Genomic DNA, 17,252 nt, shown 5'->3' with positions numbered 1-17,252 from the left:
TCCTTTATGAAGACAGAGCACACTGTTAAGGTGATTAATATTAAAGCTGACCTAGTCTAATAATAGCTCCGTCTGGAAGGTGAAACTAGCTATCTGTTTCAAGGTTGGTTAATTGTTTTGGCCTACCAACCTTGATATTAAACTTTGCCATTTATCTGAGCAGAGGCTTGAAAAGAGCCTAAAGAGTCTTCTTGAAAGCGCTAGAATTATTAGCTGAAGACAGGCAGGCTGTCAGGTATAGTATTTCCACTGCCATGCATAGGCTATATTTGTGAGGTCATCTGAACCTCTTACACACACTTTTTTTTAAACAAAGCCCTCACAGCCTGTGGTTATATAGCGTATTAGTCGTAACAGCTGTGGGGTAACAAAGGATTAAAACTATCCTAGCATATGACAACATCAGCAATGAAATGCACGTGGTGTGAGGTCTTTCATTGTCAGAGAACTCCAAAGACTTATAGGATTATATGCATATAGTGAATATATTTCTATAACGTTTGTTTTTCATTCTTTGTTCATGAATAGCCATCAGCTTTCATAGTTTTGTTTTTCCTATGGCCTGAAGTTAGTTTACTGTAGAGAGTTCATCTTAAGGAAGACAGTTGCACAAAATTACATCATCTATGAAAACCTTTCCTTGATGTCTTTTGTTGACAAGTTTTTAGGATGGCAGATAAATTCTAACTACACTTTGCAGGCTAACAGAAAAATAGTGAGACAAATTCAATCCACTGTAGTCATTTACACCAGGGATTAATTTGGCTCATTTTATCTTCCTCTGGGGATTAGTGGGAAGAGAATTGGTTTTAAAAAAAAAAAGTGATGTATTTTGAAGTTCAGTGGTATTTTTAAATGCTCAGTTCAACTGTTTAGTATCTGTTCAGGAATGCAAATGTAAAGCAAATGTTGAGATATGATCAACTAAAAGAATAGGAGAGTGCAGTTGCTTCAACAGTTGAGTCATGGTTACTTACATAATTTAAATCAGACTCGGTGAAAATGTTCTAATGAAATACGTATGCACAATAATGACTGTTCACCTTTTATCATCCTACTTTGACCTCAGGTTAAGAGGTCTCATATTAAGTGAGTTTGCTGAACTTGTGATTGTGACCAAGAACACAACAGAATTTATGAAGACCTCATCATCTCTTTCGTAATGTTGTGTCTCTCTTTCTAGTAAAAATCACATACTCTCTACGTTCAAATCCTCTCCCTCCATACCAGGATTTGCAGCTCTTGTTATTACTATTATTTGAAATGCAATAGTGCATAAAGACCCAAATCGAAATTGTTTATTGTAGCATTCCCCCTCTTTTAGAGCAAATTTATTTTTTCCAGTGTTACTCATTCCTTCTTAACTGGGCTCATTCCTTCCACATAGGCTGGGAAGGAGGAGGAGAAGTGGCTAAAAAAAAAAATTTTCATTGCATCATAGGACATCTTGAAATTTATTTATTCTTATGAATTATATTTAATGAATGGTCTTAATATGCTGTACAGTTAAGCCTTTCTTATATTTTTTCCATACATTCCAATACATGTATAATATGTACCACACTGTATGCAACAAACATTTTTTGGGACACGTAAATTTACCTTTTTTAAGCAGCAAATCCCTCTTTGAGGTGGAATAAATGGGACACAGTCTGTTCATGGCCAGCTAGGTGAATTTTCCTGGCTAAAAAAAAAAATCCCTCTAAGTGGGCTTTTATGTGTGTGGTTTTACTTTTTTTTTCTCCCATGATTTGGCCTCAGACTCCTTACCTAACTAATCAAGGATTCCTTTCCCTAACCAGCTTTTCATGTTTTTTCCATTTCTTGCTGTTTTACTTTTATGAAAACCTTTTGATGCCTCCTGGGAATATTTGGAAGACATTCAATTTAGAAACCACTCTGGTTATGGATTATAATTTTTATGGGTGTTTTTTTAAGCTGTTTTGCTCAAAGGTGGATCTCTTTCCTCAGAAATTAATCTGCTCCTGCTGTTTATCCCCACTCACCGCAGGATATAATCTCCAACAAATTTAATTGTGATGTCACAAATAGGTTTGTGAATTTAGATGATGTATAAGCAGCAGGAACAGATGAATACTTAATCAATGATCCTGTTCTCCAGCAAATCCCTCGTAGTATAATAAAACAAAACCAATCAACCAACCAAAGAAAACCAACCAACCAAAAACACCACAGAACAATACAAAAAGGGTGGAGGGGAGGGGAAAATTGAGGAGAAATACAAAGAATGAGAGAGATGCAGAATTTTTACTGTTTCTAAATAATGTCCCACCAAGGTATCTGTGTCCCTTTAAGGTTTTCACTGGCCAGTGTGACAAAGCTGATTGTAGTTGACCATAGGAAGTCCTATCTCTGAGGAAAGAGATTAGTGGACTTCTTGGGCCATATGTATCTCTGATGTAACTCCATTGACTTGTAAATTGACATCCAGGGTTGTGTTTGGCCCTCTAACCATAGTAGTTCAAAATCAGTTATTTTATAAATAGTGGTATAATTTATGCCTCTGGTGTAAACTGGTGGGAAGATTGGTGCAAGCAATAAAGTAGTTTAACTTGTACAACTTTGATATCTAGTGCTGTGTAAACTTAAATGCACTATAGCTCATTTGTCAAGTAGTCAGAAGAGAAAATAGTAAGCAGAAAAAGGAACTAAAAGGAGGACCTTAGGTTAAACACTGCCATCCTTATTTTATGGTCATGGCTTTTCCTTTTAAACTTTCTTCTGCCCCCTGTTGGTGTGTAAATTTCAGTTATGTGAAAAAAGCATAACATGCAACCAGAGGAGCAAAAGCAGGTGTAACCCTGCCCCTTTTCTAACCCCTGGTATAAAAGACATCTCTACTTGTCAAATTCATGGTGGTCTCAAGACACACTTCCATAGGAGTTCCACCTGGATTCTCCAGGCTGAATTTAGCTCATTTTGTATATGCTTTATGGGGAATATGTGACCATGTATCTTAGCAGAAGTTGGATAGGAGGTGGGGTCCTAGGAGTTGGGGGACAGGGAGCAGAGGGGGTTGGATAGGGGTGGGGTCCTGGGGGGCAGTTAGGGGTGGGGGTCCCGGGAGGGGGTGATCAGGGGACAAGGGGGGGGTTGGATGGGTTGTGGGTCCTGGGGGGCCTGCCAGGAGCTGGGGGTGTGGATGGGGTCGGGGCAGTCAGAGGACAGGGAGCAGGGGGGGTGTGGTTGGATAGGGGGTGGGGCTCCGGGAGGTCAGGGGACAAGGAGCAGCGGGGGTTGGATGGGTCGGGGGTTCTGAAGGGGGCGGGACGTGGGAAGGGTCAGATAGGGGACGGGAGCCAGGCTGTTTGGGGAGGCACAGCCTTCCCTACCCGGCCCTCCATACCGTTTTGCAACCCCGATGTGGCCCTTGGGCGAAAAAGTTTGCCCACCCCTGGCTTAGTGGGACTCCAGTTCTGGCCCTAATCTGGATTAATTTCAGATAGGCTGTTGTGGGAAATCCCAGGGTTACTATAGATTCATTATGGTGAAACATCTAACTTTGGCCAAGTGGAGCCTATAGTTTTCTCTTTCACGTGCTCAAAGTAAGTTGAAGGTTGGTCTTTATTACTAGAGTGTTATGAAATATAAATCTTCAAGATTCATGGTTTTCTCTCCTTCTCCCCACCCCCCAAAGTAATCTGACTTTATGTATTACAGGCAGAAGCAACAAATTAACAGTTTACATCAGAAGATACGGGAGAATGAATTACGGGCTCAACGTGCCAGGCTGAGCCATCTTGTGAATTGTGAAGAACCTTATGTGACTAATTTACAGGTAAAATGGTTATCTTTGTTTAGGTATTTCAATATATATTAACTGAACGCATCAGAAATACCTGAGGGCATGTTCACAGTTCCACTGCAGGCCAAAAACTAAAACTGTTCAAATTGTTTGTCTGTAATAATGCCTAATACTCATACTTTGCATACATTTCAGAATGTTCTGTTAAATGTCCTTTTCTCCAGTAATTGCAGAAGTGTTTAAATTAAGTATTTTTATAGTAAGTATATTTTGTGCTTAACATCAATTTTACTAGTGTGTGTGTGTTTGAAATCTGAAAAAAAATGTGTGTTGTGAAGACTGAGGTTAGAGCCATCATAGTATTCAGCCAGCAGAGGGATCTCTAAGACAGGGTGCAGGGTAATGTTAGAGATGAAGTTAAATGAGGAAGAGAGATAAAAAATAAGAGGTTGAACAAAAGTAACATTTTTACAATGTTCGCTATAGTGTCAGAAGTTCAGCACCTTAAAATAAATGGAAAAGATGTAGAAGCCTGGGCTGTGATGGTCAAGCAAGGGACCAATGGGGTAACTTTGCATGGCAGAACAAGACAACAAATTTGGCAGGGACACTTAAGTAGGACCTGGGATAGTAGCCAAAGATGCATCTAGAAGGAAGGTGGGGTGGGGGGGGAATGACAATGGCAAGTGTAGACAAAATATTCTCCTATCCTGTTTCCCTTGTATCACCTTAACCTTTTTGTTGTTACAATCAATGGACGAGATCCTCAGTTCATGTGCTTAAGCATAACTCCAGGTATGTCACTGGAGCTATAGTGATGTACCCCAGCTGAAGACCTGGCCCAGTGTATGTATAAGCTCATAGAAAGAGGAATCTGAATGCCTGATCATTGGCTTTTTGGGGCGGAGAATTTAGCATGACTGTAAGCTAACAAATGTATTGACTGAAATGGAAACACCATGCATTGTTAATTATTTAGGGAAAGATTTTCAGGCACCTTAGGGAGTTAGGTGCTTAATCTCAGCTGTAGGCACTTCTGCAAAATCTCCTTATTTTGTAAAATTATTTTAAAATTGTAAACATGCTTTTCTATACTGAAATAGTTACCTACTAGAGATTGGGTGGATGTGAGTGGATGTCTAAGTATTGACTTTTTTTTCCTACATGAAAGGGGCAGTGACCCCAAAACCTGAAAGGATGTTCTGGGTTGGTTTTATTTATTTATTTATTTAGCAAAAGGGTGTTGCACACAATTGTACATATAATCATATTAATAATAAACTTTATGTAAAATGTTAATGAAGGCTTTTCATAATTAATAGCATTTTTAAAATCAAGCCTCAGCGGATTTCTGCTTTAATTGGTTTATTCAGCATCTATTCCTGGGAGTTATTTTTCTTAACTGTATTCCTCATACATAGTTTAATCTTTGAAAAGATTTTAAAATTATTCTGAATATTTTGTCCGTTTTGTTAAAGGGACGTTGTCAGCTCAGATATCATGTCTTTTAACAAAATCAAATTGCCTCATAAATTCCAGTGTAGATTATGGAAAGGGAAAGATTTTTTTTAAAAAACGCAATTTACTTTTCATCACTCATGCTACCTATCTCCATCTTGCGCTTCTCTCACCATGGACAGTGAAAACAGAAATGTAATTTTCACTCCTGTGAAAGAGGAGGCAGCTTGGTGCAGTAGATAGAGCAGCAGATATGAAACATAGGTTCTGTTCTTGGCTCTGCCACTTCTGTGATCTTGGGCAAGTCACTCCATCTTTCTGTACCTCAGTTTCTCCATCTGAAATATAGGGATAATCATGCTTACCCTCTTTCAAAAAGCTTCTAAAGATGTAAGCACCATTGCAATATTTTGGTTTGTTCATAGTCATTTGTAGTCTGGCTTGCTTTTTGGGTTATAGTGCAGTGTTTGGGGTTGGAAACACTACGGATGTCTTGGCTTCTGTAAAAGAAAAACCTAAATTTGGAGCCAAATTTGACATGACCCTGTCCCTTTAAACATGTTATGGAGATCATCATAATTTTTTATTTTAAGGTCTGATTGCCAAATTCAGATATTCTCCTGCTCCACAAAGTATAACTTCCAGAAATTCATGATGTATTAACTTATTTTTTGACAGGTTTCAGAGTAGCAGCCATGTTAGTCTATATTCGCAAAAAGAAAAGGAGGACTTGTGGCACCTTAGAGACGAACCAATTTATTTGAGCATGAGCTTTCGTGAGCTACAGCTCACTTCATCGGATGCATCACTTGCATCCGATGAAGTGAGCTGTAGCTCACGAAAGCTTATGCTCAAATAAATTGGTTAGCTTATTTTTTGATGCTTATAAATAGCTCCGACATCCGATATTGACTGAAAAGTAAGCCCCACTCTATCTGCGTACAAAAAAACGTGATGTTGTAGAAGACTATGCCTTCCCTATGAGCTTAGGTTGCGATTCCCCTGTTTGTGCTATTGACAGCCGTGCTAGCTTGCTGAGAGCTGGCATGAGTATGTGTAGATGAGCAGGGGAATCACTGGGCTTGTAGTGTAGATGTAGCCTAATGAACACCAGTGCAGTTATTTTCCGTAGCTTGTACTGTGTCACCTCTCCTCAGTAAACATGCTGTAGCATGTGTGCATTTTCTTTGTAAGCCAGGCACTGTATTTTTAAATCTACCAAGTGAGAGGGTTTTCTCGAAGAGCTAATGTCAGCTGTACTTTAACTATACTTTTTTTCTTGTTTTTAAAGCATCCACAATATGAGATCACATCATTGCAAGCTCCATTTTCAGAAAGATCGGTATCCCACTGTGAGGAGCTTGAGCAAAAGCTTGCATCAGTTGAGAATAAGGAAATGCAACTCAATGAGTTTCTCAAGCAAATTTCAAACAAATCCAGTGAAGAGAAAAAGAAGATGGAAGAGAAAGTAAGTGGCTTTCATGTTTAGATTTCACCTTTTGTGCCATGGTGTATCAGAACTTTTTAAGTAGAAAGCAACTAATGTGTAGGCTCTAATTCATCCTGCGATGTCTATAGCCAGTCCACAATATGGCATTTAAACATGCCGGGCCTGATTTACCACTTGTTCCAGTGTTACATGGTATTATGCAATTACTTGATTTCGCTGCACTGCGTGAAACTGGAGTATCACAGTGTGACTCATGCCCAGTAGAAGTGTACCAAACTTCAATCCTGTCAATAGAGTGGCAACATGATTTCCCTGTCCAGGGTGAAAAGGGCTTTTAGTTTTTCATTTTAAAAAAACCCTCTTGGACAGGGGCAGTCTTGCTATTTGTATGTGTGTTCAGTGCCTACTGCAGTGAAGCCCTAGGTGTGACTGTAATACAGGTAACAAATAATAATAGCCAAACAGATGCTATATACTGCCACAGATACCATAGCCTGTAGCAGTTTTTTAACATGGCTGCCACATGGATTGGAACTTGTTAATATGGATGTAACTCTGGAAACCTTTTTTTAAAAATGCCTGTGTTGCTAGTCCTCCCTGTCAAGGTTCCTTCCCCTACTCTGAACTCTAGGGTACAGATGTGGGAACCTGCATGAAAGACCCCCTAAGCTTATTTCTACCAGCTTAGGTTAAAACTTCCCCAAGGCACAAAGTCTTTGTCCTTGCATTAGGTAAAACGCTGCCACCACCAAGTGATTTAACAAACAATCAAGCAAAGGACCACTTGGAGTTCCTCTTTCCCCAAAATATCCCCCCAAGCCCTTACACCCCCTTTCCTGGGGAGGCTTAAGAATAAACAAGATGAGCACAAACCAGCCTTGGATTTTTAAGACCCAAAAAACCCAGTCAGATTCTTAAAAAACAGAACTTTATTAGAAGAACAAAAAAGGTAAGAGAACAACTCTGTAAGATCAGAATGGAAGATAATCTTACAGGCAATCAGATTCAAAACATAGAGAATCCCTCTAGGGAAAACCTTAAGTTACAAAAAGACACAAAAACAGGAAAACACATTTCCTCCAGCACAGCAAATTTACAAGCCAAAACAAATAAAACCTAACGCATTTTCTAGCTAGATTACTTACTAACTTTGCAGAAGTTGAAGGGCTTGCATCCTTGATCTGTTCCCGGCAAAGGTATCACACAGTCAGACAAAAGCCTTTTTTCCCCCCTCCACATTTGAAAGTATCTTGTCCCCTCATTGGTCATTTTGGGTCAGGTACCAGCGAGATTACCTTAGCTTCTTAACCTTTTACAGGTGAAAGGATTTTGCCTCTGGCCAGGAGGGATTTTATAGCACTGTATACAGAAAGGTGGTTACCCTTCCCTTTATATTTGACACTCCCTAAAGTGGAACATTCAGAACAGGGGCGAGAGAATGCTGGCTGAGGGAGCAGTAAAAACAACTCACTAAGATAGCATTAGCCTCTCCTGGAGGGATGAGAAAACTATAGGCAGCTTCACTGGTGTTAGCCCGAATGTAGTTGGCTTTCTCTGTTCCAGCTGCCATTTTCAGCACCATATTAATTAAGCTTGCTCCCTGCAAGCATATATGACCTGGTGCTAAAATCACCCATCTTCATTATTGGTTTTGTGGTTACTAAGGCGAATGAAGCCAAAGAGGGACATTTTCTGTTAAAATTCCATGGTGTCAAGAAGGCAGTAGGTTTGTAAGCACAAAGGCTTGTAACAGTGTGTTGAAATCTTAATTTTTGTTTCTTTATTACTTTCAGTTGAGCACGTTCCCTTAGAAGGAACATCGCCTCCTCTGAGCAATCCTGGATACATCTTAAAATACGCTACACCAGTGGTTTTCAAACTTTTTTATTGGTGACCCCTTTCACATAGCAAGCCTTTGTGTGCAACTCCCTTTATAAATTAAAAACACTTTTTAATATATTTAACACCATTATAAATGCTGGAGGCAAAGTGGGGTTGGGGTGGAGGTTGACAGCTCGCAACCCCCTGAAGGGTCCCAACCCCCAGTTTGAGAACCCCTGCGCTACAGAAACTGACAACTCAATTTAATTTCAAAACTCCATTAAATCATGTCTACAATAGAAAAATTACCATTGCTGATAAGTGTCAGCAGAATGGACCTGAACCTCTCTTGAATGTTTGAATGGTATTCAGAAACCAGTTAAAACCTGTTGCTGACACTGTTTTCAGCTCCTGTCAATTAGGTTTGCTCAGGATGTCGCTTTCAAGGAAAATGGTATCCATGTGCCTCAGCCCAACAGTCTGAAAATTCATGTGATTTGAAGCACTTATTAACATGAATAAACGAACATATATTTTTTTAAAAATACCGTGGAAAGTTTGGGACTAGAACCGCTGTGTCTAATACAGCAGATACAAGTCTCATATATTGAGCCATTCTGCCTTCCAGAGTGAATATGCCAAATCAATGAGTGAAAAGCTGCTGCCTCCTCTCGGAGAGGTGCAGCGTAGAAATTACAGTGAAAGACAAGGACGGCTCCCGATTCTGGGCTGTTCTAGGAGTTGGGCAGAATCTCTGCAGCCTAATTCACTACACAACCATGACTTATTCTCTAAGCTCCATCCAGCCTGTGGACTGAATGAGGCAAAGATCCTGTGGGAAAAAATATGTGATCATGTAATTAAATGAATGCATTAAAGTAGGATGGGATTGTAATTGTAGAAAGGAGGGAATACAGGGCCAGAAAGGGCATGTGCTGCTGTAGGGACACAGCTGACAGGTGGTCTGAACTCTAGACTGGGGGCTAGGTCTAGGAGGCAGCCTATCTGCATGACCCCTGTGCACCGTCACGGTGCTGATGTTAGGATCAGTCAGAACCCACAGGGGAGAAGGCCCCTGATCAGTGACTGAGGGATTGATGCTGGGGGTATGGAAATTATTTTGCTCATCTAGGGATGATAAAGCTGATTGTTACTGAGAAAGGTGTTGAAGTGATTTCTGGTTGAATTCCTCCTCCCCAAAGGCTGTGGAAGGGATCTCCATTCCAAGGCAAGGGGTGGGGGATTGAAACAAACTAGTAGTAAGGGAAACCTGTTCTCCCCCTGCTGCATACAAGAGGACCAAATTAAGGTTTCATGGGCCACCTTAATACTGATATTAACACTAACTTTTGAGGGCCGACCTTTACAGGAAAAATAATTCTCAAGGAAGGGGGGAGAGGACACTGGGGATGTGGAGATGGAAGGAAGGGGAATATCAGTGGCTGACAATCCAGCTAATAGAGGGAGAGAAGCTACAGATCGTGATTGCAGGAGAGGACCTCAGGTGGTGGGTGCAAGAGGGAAAGGAAGATGTGGAGAAGGCCATTATATCTGTCCCTGAAAATGCAGGAGGATTTTAGTGGGCCAAACAGTTATGCAAAACCTCACTGAAGAAAGCACAAGCCCAGCATCCCCTAAAGGAAGATATGTTAGAGGAGCAAAGGCATTTTGGAAGGTCATAGGTTTGGATGTATCTCCAAATACTTTGGGGTTTTATCTGGTAAGAAATACCTTAGAACAGCCTGAATGCTGTATGAGTTTTTGAGGCCCTGATAATTAAGAGATTCATATCAAAACTACCGTAATCTTAAAACATCACAGAATGTGTATATAGCCCTCCCGTAGCCCCCAGGATCCTGACTTGTTTAGAAAATTGTCCCTAAAAAAGCTTTTCCGATGTCAGCTACTAAGCACTTTTATAGACTCCATCATTAGACTCTGACATTGCCAGTGTCACACATAACATTTGTTTTTCAGCAAGATGGATGTTTCCAGCACTAGACACAGAAACACCAATTGTATGAGATATTTTAAAGGGTTACATTTGACACTTATTCATAGCGACACATGTTTCTAATCCTATAAATTGCTAATCTGTTGATCTGAGCAATATGGGTAGAGTTTTCATTAAATCAGATCCTGAGTTTGAAGACAGGTTTTGAGCAGTCTTTTTTTTTTTTTTTTAAGTCCTTGTTAATAAAGCAAGTGCCAGGAATGCATGTATGCGTACTGATCTTGGCTATCAAACATAGCAAAGAAATTATTTTGCAGGCTGAGGGTGAATTAAGATTCCTGTAGAAAGTCAGCCTTAACAAAGCTGCTATTTCATTGTGATGTCCTCTGATGTAGTTGTTGGACTGTGTCAAGGTCAATTTTTTGGCTCAGATTCCTATTGGGTTTAGTCCTGATAGATATGTATTTGAAGCTGTTTTTTAATTCCTGTAGCTGTTGCACAAAATAATATCCAAAACAAAACATTTAGGACATCTGTTTTGAGAAGATGTTATCTGGCTACCTATTTATATTGTGTGTATATTATAAAATGAGAGTTGAAATAACATTTTGTAACTCAAGAAGAGTATCATGAGTAAACCACTGTTACTGTCGTAGTGGGTAGAGCATTGGACTCAGGAAACCTGGGATCTGTTCCTGGCTCTGCCACTGGCCTGATGGGTTACCGTGGACAAGTCACTTCACCTTTTTGCCTCATTTGCCCCTCTGTAAAATGGGCCTAATGATAGTAACTTCCTTTGTAAAGCACTTTGAGATCTAATGATGAAAAGCACTGTTTAAGAGCTAGGTGGTATTATCACTGCTCTACCTTTAGGCACCACATGAATCAGGACTCCATTGTGCTTGGCAAGCACATACAAACGGTCCCTGCCTGAAAAACAAGACAGACAAAGGACAGGAGGGGAAACAGGCACAGGGATGTGAAGTGACTTGCCCAGTGCCACACAGCAGGTCAGTGGCAGAAGCAGGAATAGAACCAAGTCTCCTGACCCCCAGTCCACTGCCCTATCTGAGGCTATGCAGTTTGTTGTGTACATGGCTTCGAAACACAGTATTTACCCAAGAACTCGGAAGCATGTATGTGTTATAAGTTTTTGGGTTGTGTTGTTTTTAAGTAGGGCCGAATGCTCTAGTGGCTAATGTGCCACAGATCAAAGAAAGCTATCTCAATTTATACAGAATAAAAAAGCTCAAGAACTAGGAGTAAAAGTGGCTATGTTGTGTGATGCTTAGTGACTCAAACCCACAAAAACGAGCTGTTGCCCCTTGGCTGAGTAGCAAAAATTCAGAGTCTTGCAGAGAGGTTTCCATTTGGATGAAAAATTGGTGGCATAGTATGAGGGTATTTTCTTAGTGCAGTGGTCACCAAGCGGTCAATCGCGATCAACTGGTCGATCCTAGAGGAACTTCCCTGTCTATCACGATCTCCAGTGGCATAGCATGGCTGCCGCTAAGGCAGACTCCCTACCCCGGCCCCACGCCACTCCTGGAAGCGGCCAGCATGGCCACAGGGGCAGGGGTCTCCCTCTGCGCGCTGCCCTTGCCTGCAAGCACCTCCCCCGCAGCCCCCATTGGTTGGGAGAGCTGCGGGAGTGGTGCTTACAGAGAGGGGCAGCATGCAGAGCCACGTGCCCCTACCCCACAGCAGGGGCACGTTGGCCCCTTCCGGGAGCAGCGTGGGGCCAGGGTAGGCAGGGAGTCTGCCTTAGCACCCAGCCATGCTACACTGCCGACCGGGAGCTGCCAGAGGTAAGTGCTGCCTGGCGGGAGGCTGCACCCCAGCCCTGAGCCCCCCTCCCAGAGCTCACACTCCAAACCCCCTCCTGTATCCTGCACCCCAACACTCTGCCCTGGCCCGGAGCCCCCTCCTGCACCCAAACTCCCTCCTAGAGCTTGCACCCATCCTGCACCCCAACCCCCTTCCCCAGGCTCAGCCTAGAGCCCCCTCCCACATTGCGAACCCTTCAGCCCAGAGCCCGCACCCCCTTCTAACCCCCTACCCCAGCCCGGTGAAAGTGAGTGAGTGAGGGTTGGGGAGAGCAAGTGATGGGGTGGGGGTAGATGGAGTGAGCGGGGCGGGTCTTTGGGGAAGGGGCGGGGCAGATCCTGGGTTGCCCTTAGATTCAAAAAGTGATCTTGGGCATCAAAAAGTTGGAGACCACTATCTTAGTGTAATATGTTTATTTACAAACAAAGTACACTAATCTTGTCTGCCTGGATAGCAGTAGGAACAAAGTAGCACATAGACAGCTCTTCTGCAGTAGCCTCATACCAGGCTTTGCATTATCCCAAGAGAGAATTCTCTGCCTCTGTTTTTTCTCTCCAAGGACTCTCACAGACTTGCAGCAAAATGTAGACTCTCTGTTGACTGTCCACACAGTAATTTTGTTCCAGTCCTCCCACTCCTAATATTTTTCATGTCTCTGACCACCAGGCATGCACACAGAGCAAGCCAAAAGAGTGAGAAACTTCCTAACACTGTGGGCAATTGACATAAAAAAGAATGTGTAAAATAAGGATGTTTTCAATTCCGAAGCAGTGGGTCATATAAACTGAGGTAAAACAATTGTAGCTTCACATATGTTTGATATAACGCAAATATTTAAAGATGGTAATTGGTCTGGGTAGGAGATACTGGATTTAAGCAAAATAAATGACCCTTTGGTGTAATTTTCTGTAATAACTAACCTTTACTTCTGGCTAAGAATGTTGTTTCTAAAGATCTGCTGAGTTTTGAGAATTTGGAAATAGATTCTTCATTATCTTGTACTGGTTTATTTTCTACCACAATAAATTATGTAATCTTATTACTCTTTTAGCTTAAAACCAGAGACAGATACATAAATAGCCTGAAAAAGAAATGCCAGAAAGAGTCTGAACAAAATAAAGACAAACAGAGACGAATTGAAACCCTAGAAAAATACCTGGCTGACCTGCCAACGCTGGATGATGTAGAAAGGCAGAGTAAGCAGGTAAGGGAGAAGTATCTGGTTTTAATAATGCATAACAGGAGAGTAACAGATATAAATACTGTATATTTATAACATATAAAACAGATATATTTATAACATTTAAAACAGATATATCTGTAACAGGAGAGTTACAGATATAAATATATTCTGTGACATGCATTTGTGACTGGGGTCCCAGGGGAGCCACACTGAGGTTATTCAATTAGGGCAAACTGTAAAGAATGGGGCAGACAATCCCTAAAGCTGGTGGATATTCCAATACTAAATTTACCAAGCCAGCACAAAACAGCTTCTGTAATACCTTACTGGTTACCCAGAAGCCAAAACATAGTTCCCTTAAAGCAACCCAGCCTTGGGCTTCCACCCAGATGCCCAAGTCAGATATGATGAGGATTACTGAACATTTTATTCATCATAGAAGAAAGTTATACCAGTCCCTAATGATTGGACAAATTAACTTCCAAGGTAATGAATATTTCAGATCTTACCCATATACATGCTTACAGCCAATTCTTCTTAACTAAACTAAAATGTATTTAAGAAGAAAAGAGAGTGAGTATTGGTTAAAAGATACATACAGACATGAGTACAGTTCTGAGCTCAGTTTTATAGTAGAGATGGTGAGCTTTGTAGTTGCAAAGAGTTCTTTCAGAATTTGTCCGTAGGATATAGTCCAATGTTCATGTTCAGGGTGATCCAGGTGGGACTGGAGATCTCAGTCTTAGGACTCAAGCTTCTGTGTAAAGCATCAAGCAGATCTGAAATAAAAAGGATAATAACCCAATGGTTTTTTTTATACAGTTCCAGGCCTTCTCTTGACAGCTCAGAGTTCTTAAGTGAACAATAGGCAACCACTGAGACTTTGAAATAGACATATTTCCTAAGCATCACCAGTAATTAGCTATATGGATTAACACAAGGCAATTGTCCATTTTCAACCATTTGCAGATGATTTGCTATACATTTCAAAGAGAAATCAATACAGTGATATCACTATATTTACAAAAAGAAAGGGAGTACTTGTGGCACCTTAGAGACTCAAGAAAGCTTATGCTCAAATAAATTTGTTAGCGTCTAATGTGCCACAAGTCCTCCTGTTCTTTTTGCGAATACAGACTAACATGGCTGCTACTCTAAAACCTGCCACTATATTTACACTTCATTTAAATGTTAAGATCTCCTTTTGATCTCTGAATTAACAGAATACAGCATAGACAGGAAAAGTTTGGTTACATTGTTAACCTCCAACAATATATATGTAAACACACACAAAACCACAAACATTATCTACCAATATGTTTCTAAAGGTTGAATTCAGGTCATTTATCTTGCGAGATGCTTTACCCTTTCTGGCCATGTGTCACACCATTATTGATTGTTTTGCAATTCCTCTTGACTGAATTGCAATGGGGATCACATTTTTTCCCCACCTGATTAGAAGACAAATATTTAAAGTGTTAAAAGGTGTTTTAACACTGTAACAAGGATAATTGTAATAGAGTTAAGTGCACTGTAGTTGGAAACAGTCAAAATGAGGCTAAAAGTGTATTCAGAAGGTAAGTGTAAAGCTGGGGCCTGTAGTAAGTACTTCTAATACAAAATTGAGCATTGTATCTGACTATTTGGATGTATTGTCTTAGCTGCATATTCTAGAAGAGAAGAACAAACAACTCCAAGAAACAGTGACCGATTTGGAGAAGAAGCTTGGAGAAACTAGAACACAGTGTAGGGAGAAAGAGCTGCAACTCATGTGTCAGAAAAAGAAAGAAAAAGACCTGGTTACTACAGTGCAGAGGTATGAATACCTACTTGATACTCTGGGACTGTTTCAGCGTGCTTGTTGTTTCAAGCTGCCGAATTCTTTGCAGCTTTACTCCAGTATGGTGTCAATGACTTTTGTGTCACACTGGAACGTATTACCACACAGAGGGTGACAGTGTGACACAAAAGTCATTGACACTGTACTGGAAATATGATGAGATTTCCTTTGTATCATGTTACAAATGATACGATAACAGAGGAAGGGCTGACTCTCACCAGTGTCTTTCTGAGCTGGCAGCATGGAATAGTGCCTGGTGGGGGTTGGGTAGAATAAGCGTGTGCCGCAAAAGAGCATTGTTCAGAGACTCCCAGAATTCCAAACTAATAAATAAGCCTGTACTGGGCTGTAGGAAAGCTCAGAAGAAATTTATTGAGGGGTAAGCTAAGCATGGAAGGGTCAAAGATTTAAAAATCCTGCGTCCATGTCCTAATGGGGAGGTATTTGTTCTGAAGCGGGAGGATATTTACAGGGACATTTAACTGCAGCTTGTGCCCTATTGCTGGCCTTACATAATCATAAAAGAACAAATTGGGCAGATTTCCATAGAAAAATTCCAGATGGATGATTGAATGAGACAATGTTGTTATGGTGTATGTTACATTCTTTATACTACTTAAAGGCATAATTTTAAAAGGAAAAATATTAATTGGAGTTATGTGATGAAGATGGCCAAAAGAGAGAGGTTATGGAAAGCATAATTTCTCATAATTTGGGGTGGATGTCACTTTAATTCAGGGCCCCTCACTTGCCTAAATGTACATGCCAGTAGCAGTCTAAAAGTGTGTTACTGATGAAAGGCTAGCCAGTTGGGACATCTAGTCAGGCAGATCACTGGGCACATTGTTTCCATCTTACAGCTGATGCACGCTTTTATTTGTGCCCATGTAATCTACCGTGGTGGTTTTTGTCTTTCCTGAAAGCCTACAAATATTTGAAATGATCTCTGGCTTCTATATTGGAAAACAGGATTGTCACTGTAATAAAATACACTTATTTTTGAGAGCTACTGAGGGGGAAAGCTCTGGCAGCATATAGGGGCTTTAAATGAACTGCAGGGGGCTGAGAACATTCCTGTGGTGCGTAAACAGTGTAATGGCTGAGATTTGTGGCTTTATGCTGCCCATCATAGGGGGCAGGAATGACAGACCATAGTGCTTGGCACTGTGGGCAATTCTGGACTGCAGTGGAGCTCATAGGGACCCCATAGGCAAATTGAGTAAAGCTGCTGTAAGAACAACCCCCAGGACTGCTCTGACTAATGCTGGAGCTGTTTCAGCCCCCACAGCAGCCCATAAAATGGGCAGCACAAAGGTGTTTTAAAGTCACATTTGTTCCCCTCTCTCTGGGTGCACCTCTGGTGCCATGCCTCAAGAGATGCAACACAGAATCTGGTCCAGGATTTATTTTTTTAACCAGGCAACAAAGTATTACAAAGGTGCAGTATATATTGGATTAGTAATAAAACTTTCCTGTGTATTTAGATTGATCTGTTCTTGTTAATGACATGGTGACTTCAAGAAATCCAGGATTTACACCTGTCGGTTTACTTATACATGAAGCTGGAATCTACTTGTAAAGTCTTGGTGGGTTTGGTGAGAGACTGGGTGATGTTGCTTATGGTGCTTTTTAAACCCTCCACTAGAACATTTTGCAGTTTTGTTTCCTTGTTTTCCCAATACATTGACTAGTTGCTTTTCCATTCTTATCTCTGAATTGCAGTTTGCAACAGAAAGTAGAAAAATGCCTGGAAGATGGTATCCGCCTCCCCATGTTGGACACAAAACAGCTTCAGAGTGAGAATGAATGCCTCAAAGAAAAGAACGAGAAAGCCCACAAGGTCAGTCCATGAAACTGATTAGATGAACTGTCAGCAGCGTCCACAGAATGTCCAATTGTGTTCCTTTGTAGTCTTTTTCTCTCATTCAATTTTTCACGTGTATTGCTGATTCC

The 17,252-nt window shown here is 41.0% G+C and overlaps 1 protein-coding gene across 5 annotated transcripts in view; it reads left to right on the top strand.

Annotated features, from left to right (window-relative positions):
• The window catches only part of CEP85L (centrosomal protein 85 like), a 251,223-nt gene that overhangs the window by 218,840 nt on the left and 15,131 nt on the right, over positions 1-17,252 (top strand). For 3 of the 5 annotated variants that reach the window (XM_073337154.1, XM_073337155.1, XM_073337153.1), the window contains exons 5-9: positions 3,682-3,799; positions 6,516-6,692; positions 13,328-13,480; positions 15,121-15,275; positions 17,022-17,139. In XM_073337154.1, the coding sequence (XP_073193255.1) occupies positions 3,682-3,799; positions 6,516-6,692; positions 13,328-13,480; positions 15,121-15,275; positions 17,022-17,139 (721 nt within the window). The remainder of the gene's footprint in view (positions 1-3,681; positions 3,800-6,515; positions 6,693-13,327; positions 13,481-15,120; positions 15,276-17,021; positions 17,140-17,252) is intronic. The other 2 variants (XM_073337158.1, XM_073337156.1) reach the window with 1 other exon arrangement.

Source organism: Lepidochelys kempii, chromosome 3 (genome assembly GCF_965140265.1).
Source record: "Lepidochelys kempii isolate rLepKem1 chromosome 3, rLepKem1.hap2, whole genome shotgun sequence".
Classification (NCBI taxonomy): Eukaryota; Metazoa; Chordata; order Testudines; family Cheloniidae; genus Lepidochelys; species Lepidochelys kempii.
Note: the sequence above shows the minus strand (reverse complement) of the source record. Positions and strands in the feature narration are given on the sequence as shown.